The sequence below is a fragment of the Ylistrum balloti genome, unplaced genomic scaffold (assembly GCF_031769215.1).
Source record: "Ylistrum balloti isolate Yb309-2 unplaced genomic scaffold, AGI_CSIRO_Ybal_v1 Utg370128, whole genome shotgun sequence".
Taxonomy (NCBI): domain Eukaryota; kingdom Metazoa; phylum Mollusca; class Bivalvia; order Pectinida; family Pectinidae; genus Ylistrum; species Ylistrum balloti.
This window is the reverse complement of record NW_026782141.1, coordinates 147,233-163,239: the sequence shown is the minus strand read 5'-3', so window position 1 is coordinate 163,239 and position 16,007 is coordinate 147,233. Positions and strand designations below refer to the sequence as shown.

At 35.1% G+C, this 16,007-nt stretch overlaps 1 protein-coding gene across 1 annotated transcript; it reads left to right on the top strand.

Moving 5' to 3' along the window:
• The first annotated feature begins 2,525 nt into the window (after positions 1–2,525).
• LOC132550581 (sodium- and chloride-dependent glycine transporter 1-like) lies at positions 2,526–16,007 on the top strand. The gene is made up of 14 exons (XM_060214673.1): positions 2,526–2,694; positions 3,237–3,368; positions 6,484–6,699; positions 7,077–7,143; positions 7,240–7,372; positions 8,809–8,943; positions 9,261–9,364; positions 9,871–9,995; positions 10,674–10,789; positions 12,194–12,325; positions 14,078–14,177; positions 14,629–14,729; positions 15,203–15,370; positions 15,779–16,007. Exons 1-14 carry the CDS (start codon positions 2,526–2,528, stop codon positions 15,968–15,970), a joined length of 1,890 nt encoding a protein of 629 aa, XP_060070656.1. The 3' UTR covers positions 15,971–16,007.

Below are 16,007 nucleotides of genomic sequence, written 5' to 3'. Positions count from 1 at the left end.
TGCTGTTAAATTATCATGGTCTGATAGTGATGTTAATTTTCTTTTGTGCAATATTTTCCTTAATGCCAGCTGATTTTACTTCACAGAGATTTCTGTCCCTTTAAAGCCCTCGGCGGAATGGGGTCCTGCAAATGAAAACGCCAATTTCAGTAACCAAACTTCAGAACGTATCTCAAAACGATCCTTAAAGAGTTTAGCCTATTTTAATTTGACGGGACATGGGGGATTATACAAGCTTTCTCCTGATGAAGCTCTGAAATGTGCGCAATCAACAGAGACTAGCACGTTCAATATGATTACTAATTTGATCAGAACAGTCTTAAGGACAAACTGTGTGAAGTATAAATAGATATGCTTAAAATTCATCATTCCAATAAATATTTTCTTCTTTCTTTGAGTTTTGCTTGTTACTCGATTTTCTATCAACTGCCGACATGACATCGGATATGTTATTGATGAAATGTCGTTTTCACAACATCTAAGGCCATGCAAACCGTGTCAACAGATGATATGAAGTGGTTTTGAAAGCCGTCTTTAAAACAGCTAAAGTTGTATATAGAAGATGTGCACAAATGATGAGGGTATGTTTAAAAACCGTCCTCACAACAACTAAGGCCGTATAAAGCAGGTGTCTACAGATAAGATGATGGATGTAAAATAAGAACGGTTCAGTAGTGTGATTTGTGGATTATCATAACCCTGGGCCCGGTAGTATGACACTCCAACAGATCACTTTATAAAGCTAACTCTTATGCTGACAGCAAAACAAAGATAAGAAAGTGCCGATTTTGTAGATTTTGGTTGATCTCGGTCAGAGAACAGAACTCGCTTGTGCAACATGTCTACATCGGCAACGTACAAGCAATCTGCGTCACTAACAGCTGAGCAATGAACATTGGCAACGGACAACCAATCTCTATCATTAACAAAATTATAGAAACGGCATGTAGTTTGAGCCTGTCTGGTACCATAACAACAAAACAATTTATGTGTAATGCATGATCTTAGTGAGGCTTAAATAATTTTGTAATAATCGTCTTCGTTGAAACATTTTTGTTTACAACTTATTATATTCACTAATATGGTAATTTAGTTATTTTGATATTAGTCCAGTATGCGATGCATGTTTTTGTATATACTACAATCTGTCATCAGATCAGTCTAAGGTTCAGACATTCTATACTGATGTCTGATTTTGCAATTAACGTTGCTAACACTTCATAAGTTTTGGTTTAGATTTTGCTATATCAGCATGTATCCTGTCAATTTTTAGATTCTGCCACTTCATCATATACATACCTTTGATATATCAAGATATCACCCAAATGCTGCAAGGGTATTATGTACGTATGTCCTTTCAGAATGGTGAAACGTTATCATTGTTCGTCTATTTGTGTTGCACAATTTAGTAGTGATATTCTATTGTGTTTATTCTTAACGAATGGCTATACTGAGCTAAAGTTTCCAGTCCAAAACACTATCATCAATGAAAAGTCTTGTGCTTTTTATAGACATTTGCGTTTGTTTCTTGTTTCATATTGTTTATGTATACCAGACAATCGTGGGGACAGAAGGTTACTGAAGTATTGATAATGTTAAGAAATAATAAAAATAAAACCTCCATATGAACGATTCACATAATACAATTCTCAAACTAAAACCATCTTATCCTTACCAGTCGGAACAATGATATGAAGACAACCCGCCTTATTCCAAGCCGGACTGATTATGTCTCTGCATGAATAAATCAGCAAGCGACTATATATTATTGTGACGCGCAAGGGATTGGTCTCTAATCAGATTAAGAAGCAGTTTTAAAAATATTTCAAGGCTTAGTTCATAACAGTGTCTCTACCCCAAAAGCCTGATATACACCTAGACGCATGCAGTCTGGATTTTGGTGCCCTCAAACTAATTAAACTTATCGTTGTCGAAATAGTCAATAAGAGAGATGTTAGATATCTGGAGAGTACCGCCCCTCGCCTAGGTAAATGGTGGTGATGTGATATGCATAAGCAGTAGACATGCGTGTGTTTGTCTTTACAATCCTAACAGATGTAGTGATATGATGATGATCACGACTATTTCAACGCGTTTACCTTAGGGGCGGGGATGATATCCGGTATCAGACCGTAGGGGCCAACAATTGGGAACCATGGATAAATTCTGGACAATCGTTCTGTATGAATAGCAATGTTATTTACATTTGCATACTTATATGATTGCCAATCTGACATTAACTTCACTACTTATATTGTCCTTTTTTCTCGGCTGGCCGGTTACATTATCAAAGTTGAAAAAACGACACATTGCCCACTTCCAACGGGTGCCCATTTTCATATGTATTTCTATCATAATTAATATAGTGTTATGGAATACACATACGTTAGTCACGCCCTCTTGTGTACCCATGTGTTTTCATGCATATCAAATCTGCTGTAATATATGTTGAAGTATAAGGTGTGTGCAGGTGGGATTATTGTATCAAGGTGTTTCTACCGTGATTGTCTATATTCACCGTGTCAATGGAAAGTAAAGAAACTGCTCGTGATGGTGAGGAAATACAGGTGTTGGCAGAAGCTAGTCGACTAAAATGGTCGTCAAGAAAGGAATTTATCATCTCTCTTCTTGGTTACTCGTTGGGACTAACAGATATTTGGCGAGTTCCTTACATCACCTACAGGAATGGAGGAGGTATGTTTCATTTCATGCTATGTGAAATGATAGGGTAGTTGTGTATTACCTAACGTTCAGTACTGTAAAGATTAGAAGTCGCAACTGTTCATTGTATGTTAACGTCTTTGCTTTTCAGAAGCCACGGGCTATTACAAATAGAGAGTGACAAACTTAATGCGAAAAATTAACAGTCTGTCCGCTTCATACCGAACAAAATCTCACAGGATTGGTTCTTTTATTTGGGTTTCATCTGAAGAGTGATATTCCGATATCCAAATATGGACAATGGCGTTAACTTAAGAATTTAAAATGGCACAACAAAATATCTGCCTCATTTTCAAAAGTTTCAAAATACTGATACAAATAAGAAAAAAGTAATGAACTATTTCATTTGACACAAACACGTTTTTTGAGGATCTTGGAATGGCGTAAGACGTTTGTAGACTTGTTATGTAAGGTACCGCACTCTGGAAGTGATTGATGAAAACAGTAACCTGATTCATCGAATCAACAGGGATGTTTTTAACACTTTGTCTATCTAAATACTTTGATACTTTCAGGTGCCTTTTTGATACCTTTCATCTTTTTCCTAATGGTGTGTGGAATTCCGTTGTACTTCCTAGAAATAATGACGTCACAGTTTTCTGCGAAAGGAACATGGCGCGTTTGGGACATGTGCCCATTATTTAGAGGTATGTCGTATATACGCAATAAAGATGATAAAACAAGCGAGGTAATATGTACACTTTTAGCACGTTCAGTATTATGTATGACAAAACTATCGATACTTTACAAATGGTTCGATATAAGCATGTTTTTAACCTTTTAACGAACATAACACTCTCATATCAAGCAATGTAACACAGACAACTTGAAAGTGCTGCAAAGCTTGGTAACAAATGACAAAGTGTTTAGTCAGAAAGACAAATATGGCTCACCAGAGGCTCATGATTTTTTGTATTTCTTTTCACCCTCGCCGAAATACGGCATATATTTTAAGACACTGACCATGTAATCTCTATACCGTTTATTTTTTTCATCTAATTAAATCTGTATATGATTAAAAGGCTACCAGGTACATAATCTTACTGGATTTCTGTTTTCACATACTAAAGGCACGCATTGAAATAAATCAACAGGAGGAATAGATGGCCTCTTCTCAACTACTCAAAAACAAATGGCATATGGTTTGTCCTTCTCAACTACTCAAAAACAAATGTCATCTGATTTGTCCTTCTCAACTACTCAAAAACAAATGGCATCTAATTTGTTCTCAACTACTCAAAAACAAATGGCATCTGATTTGTTCTCAACTACTCAAAAACAAATGGCATCTGATTTGTCCTCAACTACTCAAAAACAAATGGCATCTGATTTGTCCTTCTCAACTACTCAAAAACAAATGACATCTGTTTTGTCCTTCTTAACTACTCAAAAACAAATGAAATCTGATTTGTCCTCAACTACTCAAAAACAAATGGAATCTGATTTGTCCTCAACTACTCAAAAACAAATGAAATCTGATTTGTCCTCAACTACTCAAAAACAAATGGCATCTGATTTGTCCTTCTCAACTACTCAAAAACAAATGGAATCTGATTTCTCCTTCTCAACTACTCAAAAACAAATGGCATCTGATTTGTCCTTCTCATCTGACATCTGTTTTGTCCTTCTTAACTACTCAAAAACAAATGAAATCTGATTTGTCCTCAACTACTCAAAAACAAATGGAATCTGATTTGTCCTTCTCAACTACTCAAAAACAAATGGAATCTGATTTGTCCTTCTCAACTACTCAAAAACAAATGGAATCTGATTTGTCCTTCTCAACTACTCAAAAACAAATGGCATATGGTTTGTCCTTCTCAACTACCCAAAAACAAATGGCATCTGATTTGTCCTTCTCAACTACTCAAAAACAAATGGCATATGGTTTGTCCTTCTCAACTACTCAAAAACAAATGGAATCTGATTTCTCCTTCTCAACTACTCAAAAACAAATGGCATCTGATTTGTTCTCAACTACTCAAAAGCAAATGGCATCTGATTTGTCCTCAACTACTCAAAAACAAATGGCATCTGATTTGTCCTCAACTACTCAAAAACAAATGGAATCTGATTTGTCGTCAACTACTCAAAAACAAATGGCATCTGATTTGTCCTTCTCAACTACTCAAAAACAAATGGCATCTGATTTGTCCTTCTCAACTACTCAAAAACAAATGTCATCTGATTTGTCCTTCTCAACTACTGTTCTGATTTGTCCTTCTCAACTACTCAAAAACAAATGGCATCTGATTTGTCCTTCTCAACTACTCAAAAACAAATGGCATCTAATTTGTCCTTCTCAACTACTCAAAAACAAATGACACCTTATTTGTCCTTCTCAACTACTCAAAAACAAATGGCATCTAATTTGTCCTTCTCAACTACTCAAAAACAAATGACACCTTATTTGTCCTTCTCAACTACTCAAAAACAAATGGCACCTGATTTGTCCTTCTCAACTACTCAAAAACAAATGACACCTGATTTGTCCTTCTCAACTACTCAAAAACAAATGGAATCTGATTTGTATTTTCAACTACAGATTCACACACTTGCAAACCTAGGGAGGCCGTCCTTTAATGACCTTGGCTGTTGTCTGTTAATAGGACACTAAACGATATAAAACCAAACTTTTTTTAAATCTTTTTTTATATATGTCATCACTTACCTCATAAAACATGATTAGCAACTGAAACTCTCTAAAGATGCCGTGGTTTTACGAGACGGGTAATTTTACACAAAACATATTCAAGTCTCCTAACATTCACTAGTTAAAAGTTGTTGAACCATACAGTACCTATTCAGTTACACTATTTAACAAAAAATATCTTATAAGATGAATGTTTTATCAGCTAGCGGTTTCAAGTCCTTTATGTAGCCAGGATGGTGCAGTAGTAAGTGTAGTAACTGCCTACCTCCTAAGTTTTCACAATGGGAGAGTGCACATCATCAATCTTTACCCAAAAGTTCACTGCGCTGTAATTATAATGATCACGAGGCCATAAAAGAGATTTAGCGGTTGACTGCTAAAATATTCGTATTTGGTAGGCAAAAACATCACATGGTTTTCTCACTTTGAATACCTAGGTAAGATTAGCAAGTCAGACATGAAAACAATACACGTCACTGCGTTGTTATTCTTATTCTTCAGTTTGCATTCTGATCTAGGTCAGCGTAAGTAATGTAATCTTGGTAATGTGTGACACCAGGTTTTCAACCGTAGGACTGATTAAATTACCTACCTGGGGTTTCCTCGATGCACACAAAAAGATATTAATCACGAACAAAAATAACTAAGGTAAAAACATCAGTCAAAAGTAATAACGCTATTTCAGAAAGTTTTTAAAAAGATTCTTCCTTGCGAATTAACACAAAAATTTTCACATTTGCATCTATTTAAGTCGTAGCATGCTTTGACAAATCCATAATTTATGGACGGAGGGGTGGGAGGTATGCATGAGGAAATCGGAGTACAGCGGAAAAGCCCATCGAGCTGCAAAGTGGTGGTCCCGTACCTTTTCATGTCCGTTCCGGGAATTTAAACCCGGACGGTTAGGTGAACGGCGAGTGCATTACTACGGCACACCCGACTACCCAACAGAATGCAGTGTAATCAGTCCATATTGGAAGTTTTATCGAAATATAAGTTAAAGAAAATCACCATTGAAAAGAACATGGTATCGAACTAATATAATGTGAAATAAAAATGAACAATTTCATTCTAGCCAAAATATTTTGAATCTTTACTTTTTCCACAAGGTTTTGGTTTTGCGTTCCTTGTCATCAACTGGACTGTGTTAGCATACGCTATGTTACAAAAGGCTTGGATCATAGAATATATCGTTGCCTCATTTTCGACCGAGCTTCCATGGGCATCTTGTGGGAACGAGTGGAACACGCCAGGATGTGTCGGTCATGGCCAGTCGGAGAGTAACTCGAATAGTAATGTCACTCTTAACTCCACCCACCACTACAGCATGTTAGCGGTATGACATATAATGCAATACCTTTTTCTATTATTGGTCCATTCGAGTTGAAGCCATTATTATATGACTTTAGTGAATTTCAATCAGCCTACTCATTACCATTAATGAAAATGATTAAAATGTATCTTGATTCTCGATCCGTTACTTTCTAATGCCGATAGTAACTTAGTGAGAACTGCATTTCAGACAGATTCATTAATACATGTACTTATCATTGAGAAAGATATTCGTCACAATCCAAATTACATTTATAATTTTAACTGACTTGGAATTTCTCATAATCTGTAAGTTCTGTGTTCTTAACATATACGTATTTTATCTTCCCATGTTTTCTCTTTTTCCAGTCAGGAAATTCGACTACATTAGAATCGACTGGAAATGGTGGGGACAATGTTTCAATTGTGGCCATGTCGTCAGCAGAAGAGTTCTGGAAGTACGTATATATCAGTATAACGATTACAGAATTCCATTAATTACAAATTACAGTTTAAAACAATTCACTTAATGTTACTTCCGTATAATCTCACAGCTACAAAGTACTAAATCTGTCCTCCGGTATAGACGATATTGGAAGCTTGAATTGGAAATATCTCCTGTATTTACTCGGATGTCATGGAATCATTTGGCTATCATTGGTCAAGAGCGTTCAGTCCATCGGTAAGGTAAGTCAAAAATGTTATTTATAAGACGTCTTGAACATAACACCGTGAAAACATTGGATAAGTCAGAAACAGTACAGAAGGTCCATGTTCGCACGCTAACAAAGCAGTTGCTTCTATTGCAATGTTCATATCTCAGTTTTTTATGTATCCAGGTTCAACAATGGTCCAAATTCGAGTATATGTTTTATACTGCAGACAAAATTTGTGCAATTTGATGTTTAATGTATTCGATGCTTTCGTAGGAATGATGGTATCACTGTTTTGAATCTTTTTCCCAAATGTGGTAATACTTCTTCCATTGACTAATATTTATATGGTGGGTATCTCGATATAGCAGAATATACTCATCCAGAAAACAAGGATTTATTCTTTGTGTACCTTCTGAAGGATCTTCGCAATTTTGCTCTAATTTGAGGAACTCGTTTATCCAATAACTTTTTATTTCAGAAATGTGGAAACGACTTTATTATATATTTCCGATTACCACCTAATATTTATTATGGTATATTTGTACATAAAATAACTTTAGAATGTATATATTAGTCTTCATGCATTTTATTAATAGAATGCTCATTTCAATTAACCTCACAATGAATGACATAACACGGCGAGGTCGAACGTCAAGGCAAGTGTGTAATTATTGTTAATGATAACAAAAATTCTCTCGAAGATTCTTTCATTCAAGACACCACAAGGCAGGTGTGTTCCAACAGATTTCGGGAAACCGAGCTGGACTGATCAGCTAACGATACTGTTATAGCACTGTGTTGTTGGCACGTAGTGATGTCGGCAGGGCTGCCACAAAGGCCGAAAGGGGAATGTCGAGTTGTCGACGGGAGTTTATCGTCAAGTTCATGCACAGTATGCCCAAATTTGTGTCCAGAAAATTTCATGCATAAAAAAATGATGAATTTGCCGTCAATGTTCGTGTCATGCAGTGTTTTTTTTTTTTTTTTTACACAATATCTTTCTCTTAGTTTAAATCACACGAAACGAATATTATCAAATGAAATTTTATTACTTCGTTTTTGGGATATAAATGTCAAACCAACGTACGATAATGTATTTGATAGTGTTGATTATCACATTCTGTTGGTGACAACAGGTCTAGCAAGCTTATGTACAAAGACAGGTGTACAGTTACCTATGTTTGATTTCTCAACTAAGTGTGTAAACAGAAACAGTAACACACTTGAATGTTCACAGCATATCAATTGTGTAATAGAAGTAGAATGTGGTAAACATGTTTATAACACAAAACAGAAATATCTTTTTAATGATATAATGGTGATTGCTGGATTGTGTTGTCTTATTTCAATCTTTTCTTTGTGGATACAGCTTAAATATCTTTCAGTTTCAAGTAAGCATTTTGTACTATAACTTTTATCATGATGATGATGTCAGTTGGCTTACAAATCGTCATCTGTCATTCACAGATGATGTATGTAACAGCAATAGCACCAGTGGTTCTGACTTTCATTATTTGGATCAGAGCTTTAACACTTCCGGGAGCCACAAGTGGCATGACCTATTTCATAACGCCGGATTTCAACCGCCTCGCCCACTCAGAGGTATGTGTAAATTACTGTCAAAGTAATCTTTATACATCTTTGTTGAAAACAAACAATAAACCCCTTAACCCGAGCTGAAAGGCCAAAATTATCATGCAGCCAAAAATGAACTTTGACTAGATATCATATTTTGAAAGGACCGACGGAACAACAGTATCAATTTACGGGATAATATATATTAAAGTTTCGGTTTTTTCCTGCAGGTATAAAACACAATTGTAATAGCGCAAACAACATAACATATGATCGATTTAAAACATCTGATACGCAGAAACGTCACTCATACATTCTGATTGCAAACTGTTAATTTGTCCTAGGTTTGGATAGAGGCAGCATTCATGGCTTTCTACACCTTAGGTCCTGCTTGGGGAGGTCTGGTTATATACGGAAGTCATAACAAGTTCTCAGCAAACTGCTTCCGGTAATAAGTTTGTATCCGTTTTCATATAAACTTCATGCCATGGTACAGCGGTTGTCTTTTCTGTATATGGCCCGTGTTTGTTGTCATGATGAATATGTTCTCCACTGCGATCTGACACGTGTCTGCTATCATAGTAACTCTGATATTATTTCTATGATATGGCCCATGTTCGTTATCATGATAAATATGTTCATCTCTGCAATCTGACATATGTCCGCTAGTAACTAGTAACTCTGTTGTTATTTTACACTAAATGATCCGTGTTCGTGACTGATGTCAGTTTTGTGGTATGAGCTATATTTGTTTTGGTAGATACAATCAGCAGTTTTTTTTTGTTTTTTTTTTGTCTGAAAAATGTTTCTTTTGAAACTTAATTAATTTGATTGATGAGATATGCTCTAACAGTAGCAGTATTAGTGACAGGATTCCTTGCAGTTATTTAGGTGTACTGAATATCTCGTACCATGTAGATCCTGGAACAAGTTATGTGATGTTTGTTTTCACAGTGACTCTGTCATCAGTACTACAGTAACAGTATGTTATGGGCTATTTAATGGTCTTGTGGTCTTCTCTGTGATTGGTGTACTCGCCAACGAAAGTGGAATACCCCTCGACAAGGTCATCACTTCAGGTACGCATTTCTTTTTAAATGTTCCATATTCTAACTACGTAACTCAACTCAAAATTAAGAAATCTTCCAATAATTTTTTTATAAAATTACTTTACCTCCATCTTATTTGGTAGATTTGAATAAAATAATACAAAACACGTAAAAATGAATTGTCCAACTAGATATAAATTGTTGAATATTGTACAAAAGACACAAGTTAATAGCACCTTTTTATAATTTAGAGTGAGATAAAGTAGAGCCAAACAATGAATTAAATTGCTAAGTACTACATATGTTTGTTTCTTGTGCTTTGATTGCATACAAAGTGTTCTTTCAAATTGCTTTTCAGACGCAAAGTTCAAATGTCATTAAGAAACTGTGCTCTCCTAGTATATATAGTTCTCTGACGGATCTCATTGATATTACAAAACTTTGCGAGATGATAGATGAAAAAGACACTCAAGGGTGTCAATTTCACCCAAATTTCAGACAGGTAAAATGGCAATGTTACTGATACTTAAATATGAAAACAAATGTCTTTACACATTCCATTAAAACTGTTTTGGGCTAATCAAATTTCAAGCGGTATTTTTTATTAGCATTTCTTGCAACGTTTTGTAAGCTACTTGCTTCCGATTCTGTCATATTTTCGACTTTGGAAATATGATCTCATTAGACTAATCCTTTATGTTATTGTAGGCGGATTCTCGCTTGCGTTTGTCGCCTATCCAGAGGCTATCACATACTTCCCCTACCCGCAAATATGGGCCGTCCTATTCTTCGTTGTACTCCTCCTGCCTGGACTTGATAGTCAGGTAAAGTAAAGAGAATACGCTCTTGAAACAATTTTTTTTTCGTCGGCAATCCCAATCAGTCCACAAAAGCAAGTTGAATATAAATTTGGCTATAGGTACAACTCGTGCGTTTTTAGCGCTTTTCAGCGATACTATAGGTAACAATCTGGGTAGTCCAAAAGAGAAATTGGGAAAGCATGATATCAAGAACTTGGAAGGGGTAGATTGGGTGGGGTTGGGGTCATTCGTACTACGTTTTAGCAGAATCAATTCTATGTTTAAATACTTTTTAAAATCAAGATGGTTAAAATAGCTCTTTTTTTCTTAGATAATCGACTGCAGGGAAAATTACTCGGAACTCCTCTTCATTATATATTTAACATATAAAATTACCCGATTTTCTTACATCTTACGTATTCACTTTAGCAAACCATCATAATTCTTTAACCAGTCTTGTTTTTGCTATTTTTAGAAGTACTGGATGGATCTGGTAAAAAAATGACTGACAGGCGGCCATGTTGGATAATGACAATGTATGTTTGGTATCGCTTTCTCTTGAAAGCAAAGGAACTGGTCGTTCTAACTTTGTCTCTAAATAGTGCTATTATAGTTTTGAGTAAAATGAATGGTTGGCAATGCTTTTTACCCAATTTCAGGATATCACCTGCTTTAAACAATATGTGCATTGTTGATTTGCATCTGTGCCATCTTAAGACCTTTTTAATATTTTGTAACCCAGCAACTGCTTATAAAAGGAAAATCCATGGATAATCAGAAAAAGATAACATCATTAAAATACAATTGGGATGTGTGATTTTTAGCAAAGGAGCATTAGATAAGATAAATAAGAAAACAAATCCTTTAAAATGGATATGATTTTTCACAACGTCACAGTACAAATATGCCGTTATGTAGAAGGGTTTTCATTCTCCACACTGACATTGATCAAATCGTGCATACAAACATCCGTATAAGGCATACATACACCTACACATATTGACATTGTATAAAGTATTCCTTCATTTTAGGTAAGGTACAATTGCAGTATATTGATTAAGACACAACGTCAGCTACGCCGTCACGAAATGTATATCAGAAGTATGGATTCTAATAAACGTATTACCAAATGTTTAAATTTAACTTATAATTGCAACTATAAAAACAAAGTTAAATGAAAACGTAAAAGGTCTCAGCTATTTCATAGGTATCTATATATTACATTTGTAATGATATATTAAAATATTTTACCTCTCCCGGTTAAAACTGACTATAAACCATAGCAAGTCTAAGGAATTGTAGCTACTCTTAAAAGTTAAACTCTTAAGATAAAACGTTGGATTTATTTTATTGTACAGGTTCTAGTGGTTCATATTACGGTATTGTTTATACTAATGTAAATATATTTTATCTGATTTTCTTTAATAGACAATTTTGATGGAGCCCGTTCTGTGTGTGATTGAAGAAATATTTCCTAAAACAATCGGGAAAAGACGAATCCCACTTCTTACAGTGATGACCTTAATCACCTTCGTCTGTGGTGTCCCTCTGGTTTCACAGGTATACATTATTCTCGGTTTTATCCTTTAATTTAATTTATATCACTTATAAGGTCGATAGGATAACTTACTTCTTGAAGTTAGTTATTGGCATTAATTTGTTTTGTTCACCTACTGTTGGTGAATTTACATTCTGCAATGTCTAACGAAGGGCAGAACTGCTATTTTGTTCACCTACTTTGGTGAATTTACATTCTGAAACGTCTAATGAAAGACAGAACTGCTATTTTGTTCACCTACTGCTGGTGAATTTACATTCTGAAACGTCTAATGAAAGACAGAACTGCTATTTTGTTCACCTACTGCTCGTGAATTTACATTCTGAAACGTCTAATGAAAGACAGAACTGCTATTTTGTTCACCTACTGCTGGAGAATTTACATTCTGCAACGTCTAATGAAGGACAGAACTGCTATTTTGTTCACCAACCGTTGGTGAATTTACATTCTGCAACGTCTCATGAAGGACAAAACTGCTACTTTGAAGATTGCTTAGATAACGTGTGAAAATCAATCTTGTACACCTTTTTACCAAAATATCCTTAGCATACGAGTTCGTCTAGATGGTGTATATTGAGTTAATCCGAATTATTACTTAGGTAAACCAGTGGCCATATAATATATGTGGATGTATTTGTACAACGGGAGAACATTCTTGTTATCGCGATTGAGTTGGTGGAATTAACCAGGAAGCCATAAAAAGGTGAAGTGATCGTACATTGGTCTATTTTGGAGAACTTGACATATGTATCTTACTGGCGAGTGAGTCTTCAAACCAGCAAACTCTACAGTGTGAGCTATAACAAGATCAATGTGTTCTTACACATAAGGCACAGAAATTTTTTGCACCAAATGTATTCTTTTGTTATTAACACGATTTCTTACGTCATAGAAGGGTAGATTTGTTGACAAAATATTGTACCAAAGACACACAAGTGGATGGGACCTTTTAATTCAAATTTAGAGCTAAACAATGAATTGGAACACATTGTCTAATTCTCCTTTTAATTTTTGGGAGTCTCCGTCTAAAACTTTCTTTTCTTCATATTTTGCACTAGTGTTAATGAATTTGGATTGTGTTGACCTGATGGTATTTGTATTGCGTTGCAAGTTAAAAACTTGTTTACGTCATATCGCGACAAAACAGGAAAAGTTTAAAGAATTTTATATCCCTCGCACTAGAGATAAAACTTAAAATATTCCAGACACACAAGGTGTGTGACGTTTTGTTGTTAAACACATTGTATCACTTACAATGACAGCGCCAACTGGTAATGAGAATAGTGTAAGGGCAGTGAGCTGTGAAATGTATTTTGCCTTGATGTTTGATATTGAATTACATATTGAGAAAACATATATATTGTGTTTACCTAATTAACTTCTGCTTTTCATAGAGCCCATACCTTAGCGATTTGTCTGAACTTAACACGCCCAGAATTTCTTCAATAGAATAAATAAAATAAATTATGGAGTTATATTTCTCACAATCTCTATCAGGGTTGTCGGCCTTTACGGGTGCCTTAAAGCACTCCGGGAAAAATTGAAAATACTGTGGATTGATTGGTCAAAATTGATTGAACAAATTTAAATTTCTATCACTTGAACCTTCGTTGTAAAAATGAAAAAAAAAAATGTTAGAAATAGTTAGAGTGATAGAGTTTAGGGGTATACGCGCCACCACATAAAGCATCCAATTACCCATTATTCCAACTACAGTAACGGCTACAGCTGTCTTTTAATTTCTCGCTTTCTAGGCTGGAGTTTACATGTTCCAACTGATAGATTGGTACACCGCAACATGGAGTATTTTATTCATCGCCGTGACCGAGTCCATTGTATATGCCTGGATCTACGGTAGGCAATTTATATACGAAATTCAACAAACTATAATTGATTGTCAGAATTATATCTGATGTGAAAAACTGGTAATGTATTGACAGCGGTGTAAAACGATCGATCACCAATGATAAAAATACCAACGAAATCCGCTTATATTGGATTGATTTCTTGAAGAATACGTACTGAAAAGATCCTCTGCAATACGTTTCCATGCTAAGTTTATCTCACTACCTCGGAATACGTGACATATACCAATGCCATATAATACGATTCAAATATCCCAATCAAGTGATGTGAACATATCCAAAAGGATACGCTTTAAGATTCAATCCTATTCAAATGAAAAATAAAAAAAGTTGTATTAAACAGCTGTAACATTTCTTATAATTGTATGATTTTAAATTTTATATTTAATAACATGATTTTTTTTACGATATTGGAAAACTGAAAATGTAGATTTTTTTAGGTGGTGACAGACTGAGTAGAGACGCCAGACTGATGCTAAAGAGGCCGTTACCCGCATTTGTGCGAATCACAACAGCCTTCATTTTGCCCGCCGTTCTCCTGGTTAGTGTACTTAATGCCTGAGTCAAGTATTAGTTAAATTACATGCTGTCTAGTTAGAATTCCTTTACGTAAATAAAACATTACAAAAACAAATAAACTTAAAAGGCGATGCCAAATCATATGTATAGTTTAAAAGTACCAATTGGCCATGGTAGGTCATATCTTATGAAACACATTGGCAGCTTACAGATAATCTAGAATTTTGTATACATGTATCACCATGAAATTGTCTCGTGTAGGCTGCAAGTAAATGGCTCATTTCACACTGGCGAAACAAATTTCACATGTATTATTATAGCACACATTTCGATCTATAGCCAAGTCCGTGATTATACATTTAGTAATCATATGATTATGCAAATTTAGATAAAACATATTTTTTTAGATAGGGGATTTAATTATATCTAACAAAGGCACATTTTTATGGAAATAAATCCGTTTCATATATATCATATTTTTTTATCATTTCATAGTTTTTAGTCCTCATCAGCATATTTAAATACAAACCTCCCACCTACTACACTTACGAGTACCCAGCCTACGCTCAAATTATTGGATGGTGTTTTGCTATGGTCTCAATCGTCCCAATGTTTGGATATATGGCATGGGCGGTAAAGAAGCAACAAGGCCCGTTGAAGGAGGTATACTATACAATTAATTGTTAATTCAAATAAGATTAATTCAAATTGATGAAATAAAATGTATATATATATATCCTTTTTACTCGTGGTGTTTAAGATTTCAGGGTTTTCATTTACAGATTTATTTAAATTTCATGTTTCGATTTCTCATTTTGCAGAAACGTTAAGATGATTTACGTCACTGATATTTTTATTTTACAACGTATCTAATACACGCTTTCTAGGAACTTGTGTTAGAAGTGTTTAAGTCTTTAATTTCACAGATCCGAAACATCTGTATTTAGTCGTAAAATATAATCATTAATGATTACACACAATAAAAATAAAGTCTCGATTTTTTTAACAGCCAAAAGCTTTTTTTTTAAAGAGCAGCACAGTGAAATTGCTGTTGATGTTTAAATTTGACAGAGATTGGTGTCCTTGCTGAAACCGACGGCCGATTGGGAACCTGCAGACCAGAGTGCTATACCGGTCTACCAACACCTAGAACGAAACTACAAACGATCGTTCAAACGGTTGGTCGTGTACAATTTGACAGGTCGTGGAGGATGTGACGAATTCAGCGGCGACAGTTCCGAAATGGATGCCATCAACACTTAACTATAATATGATATACGCGTTGCATTCTAAGAACTCA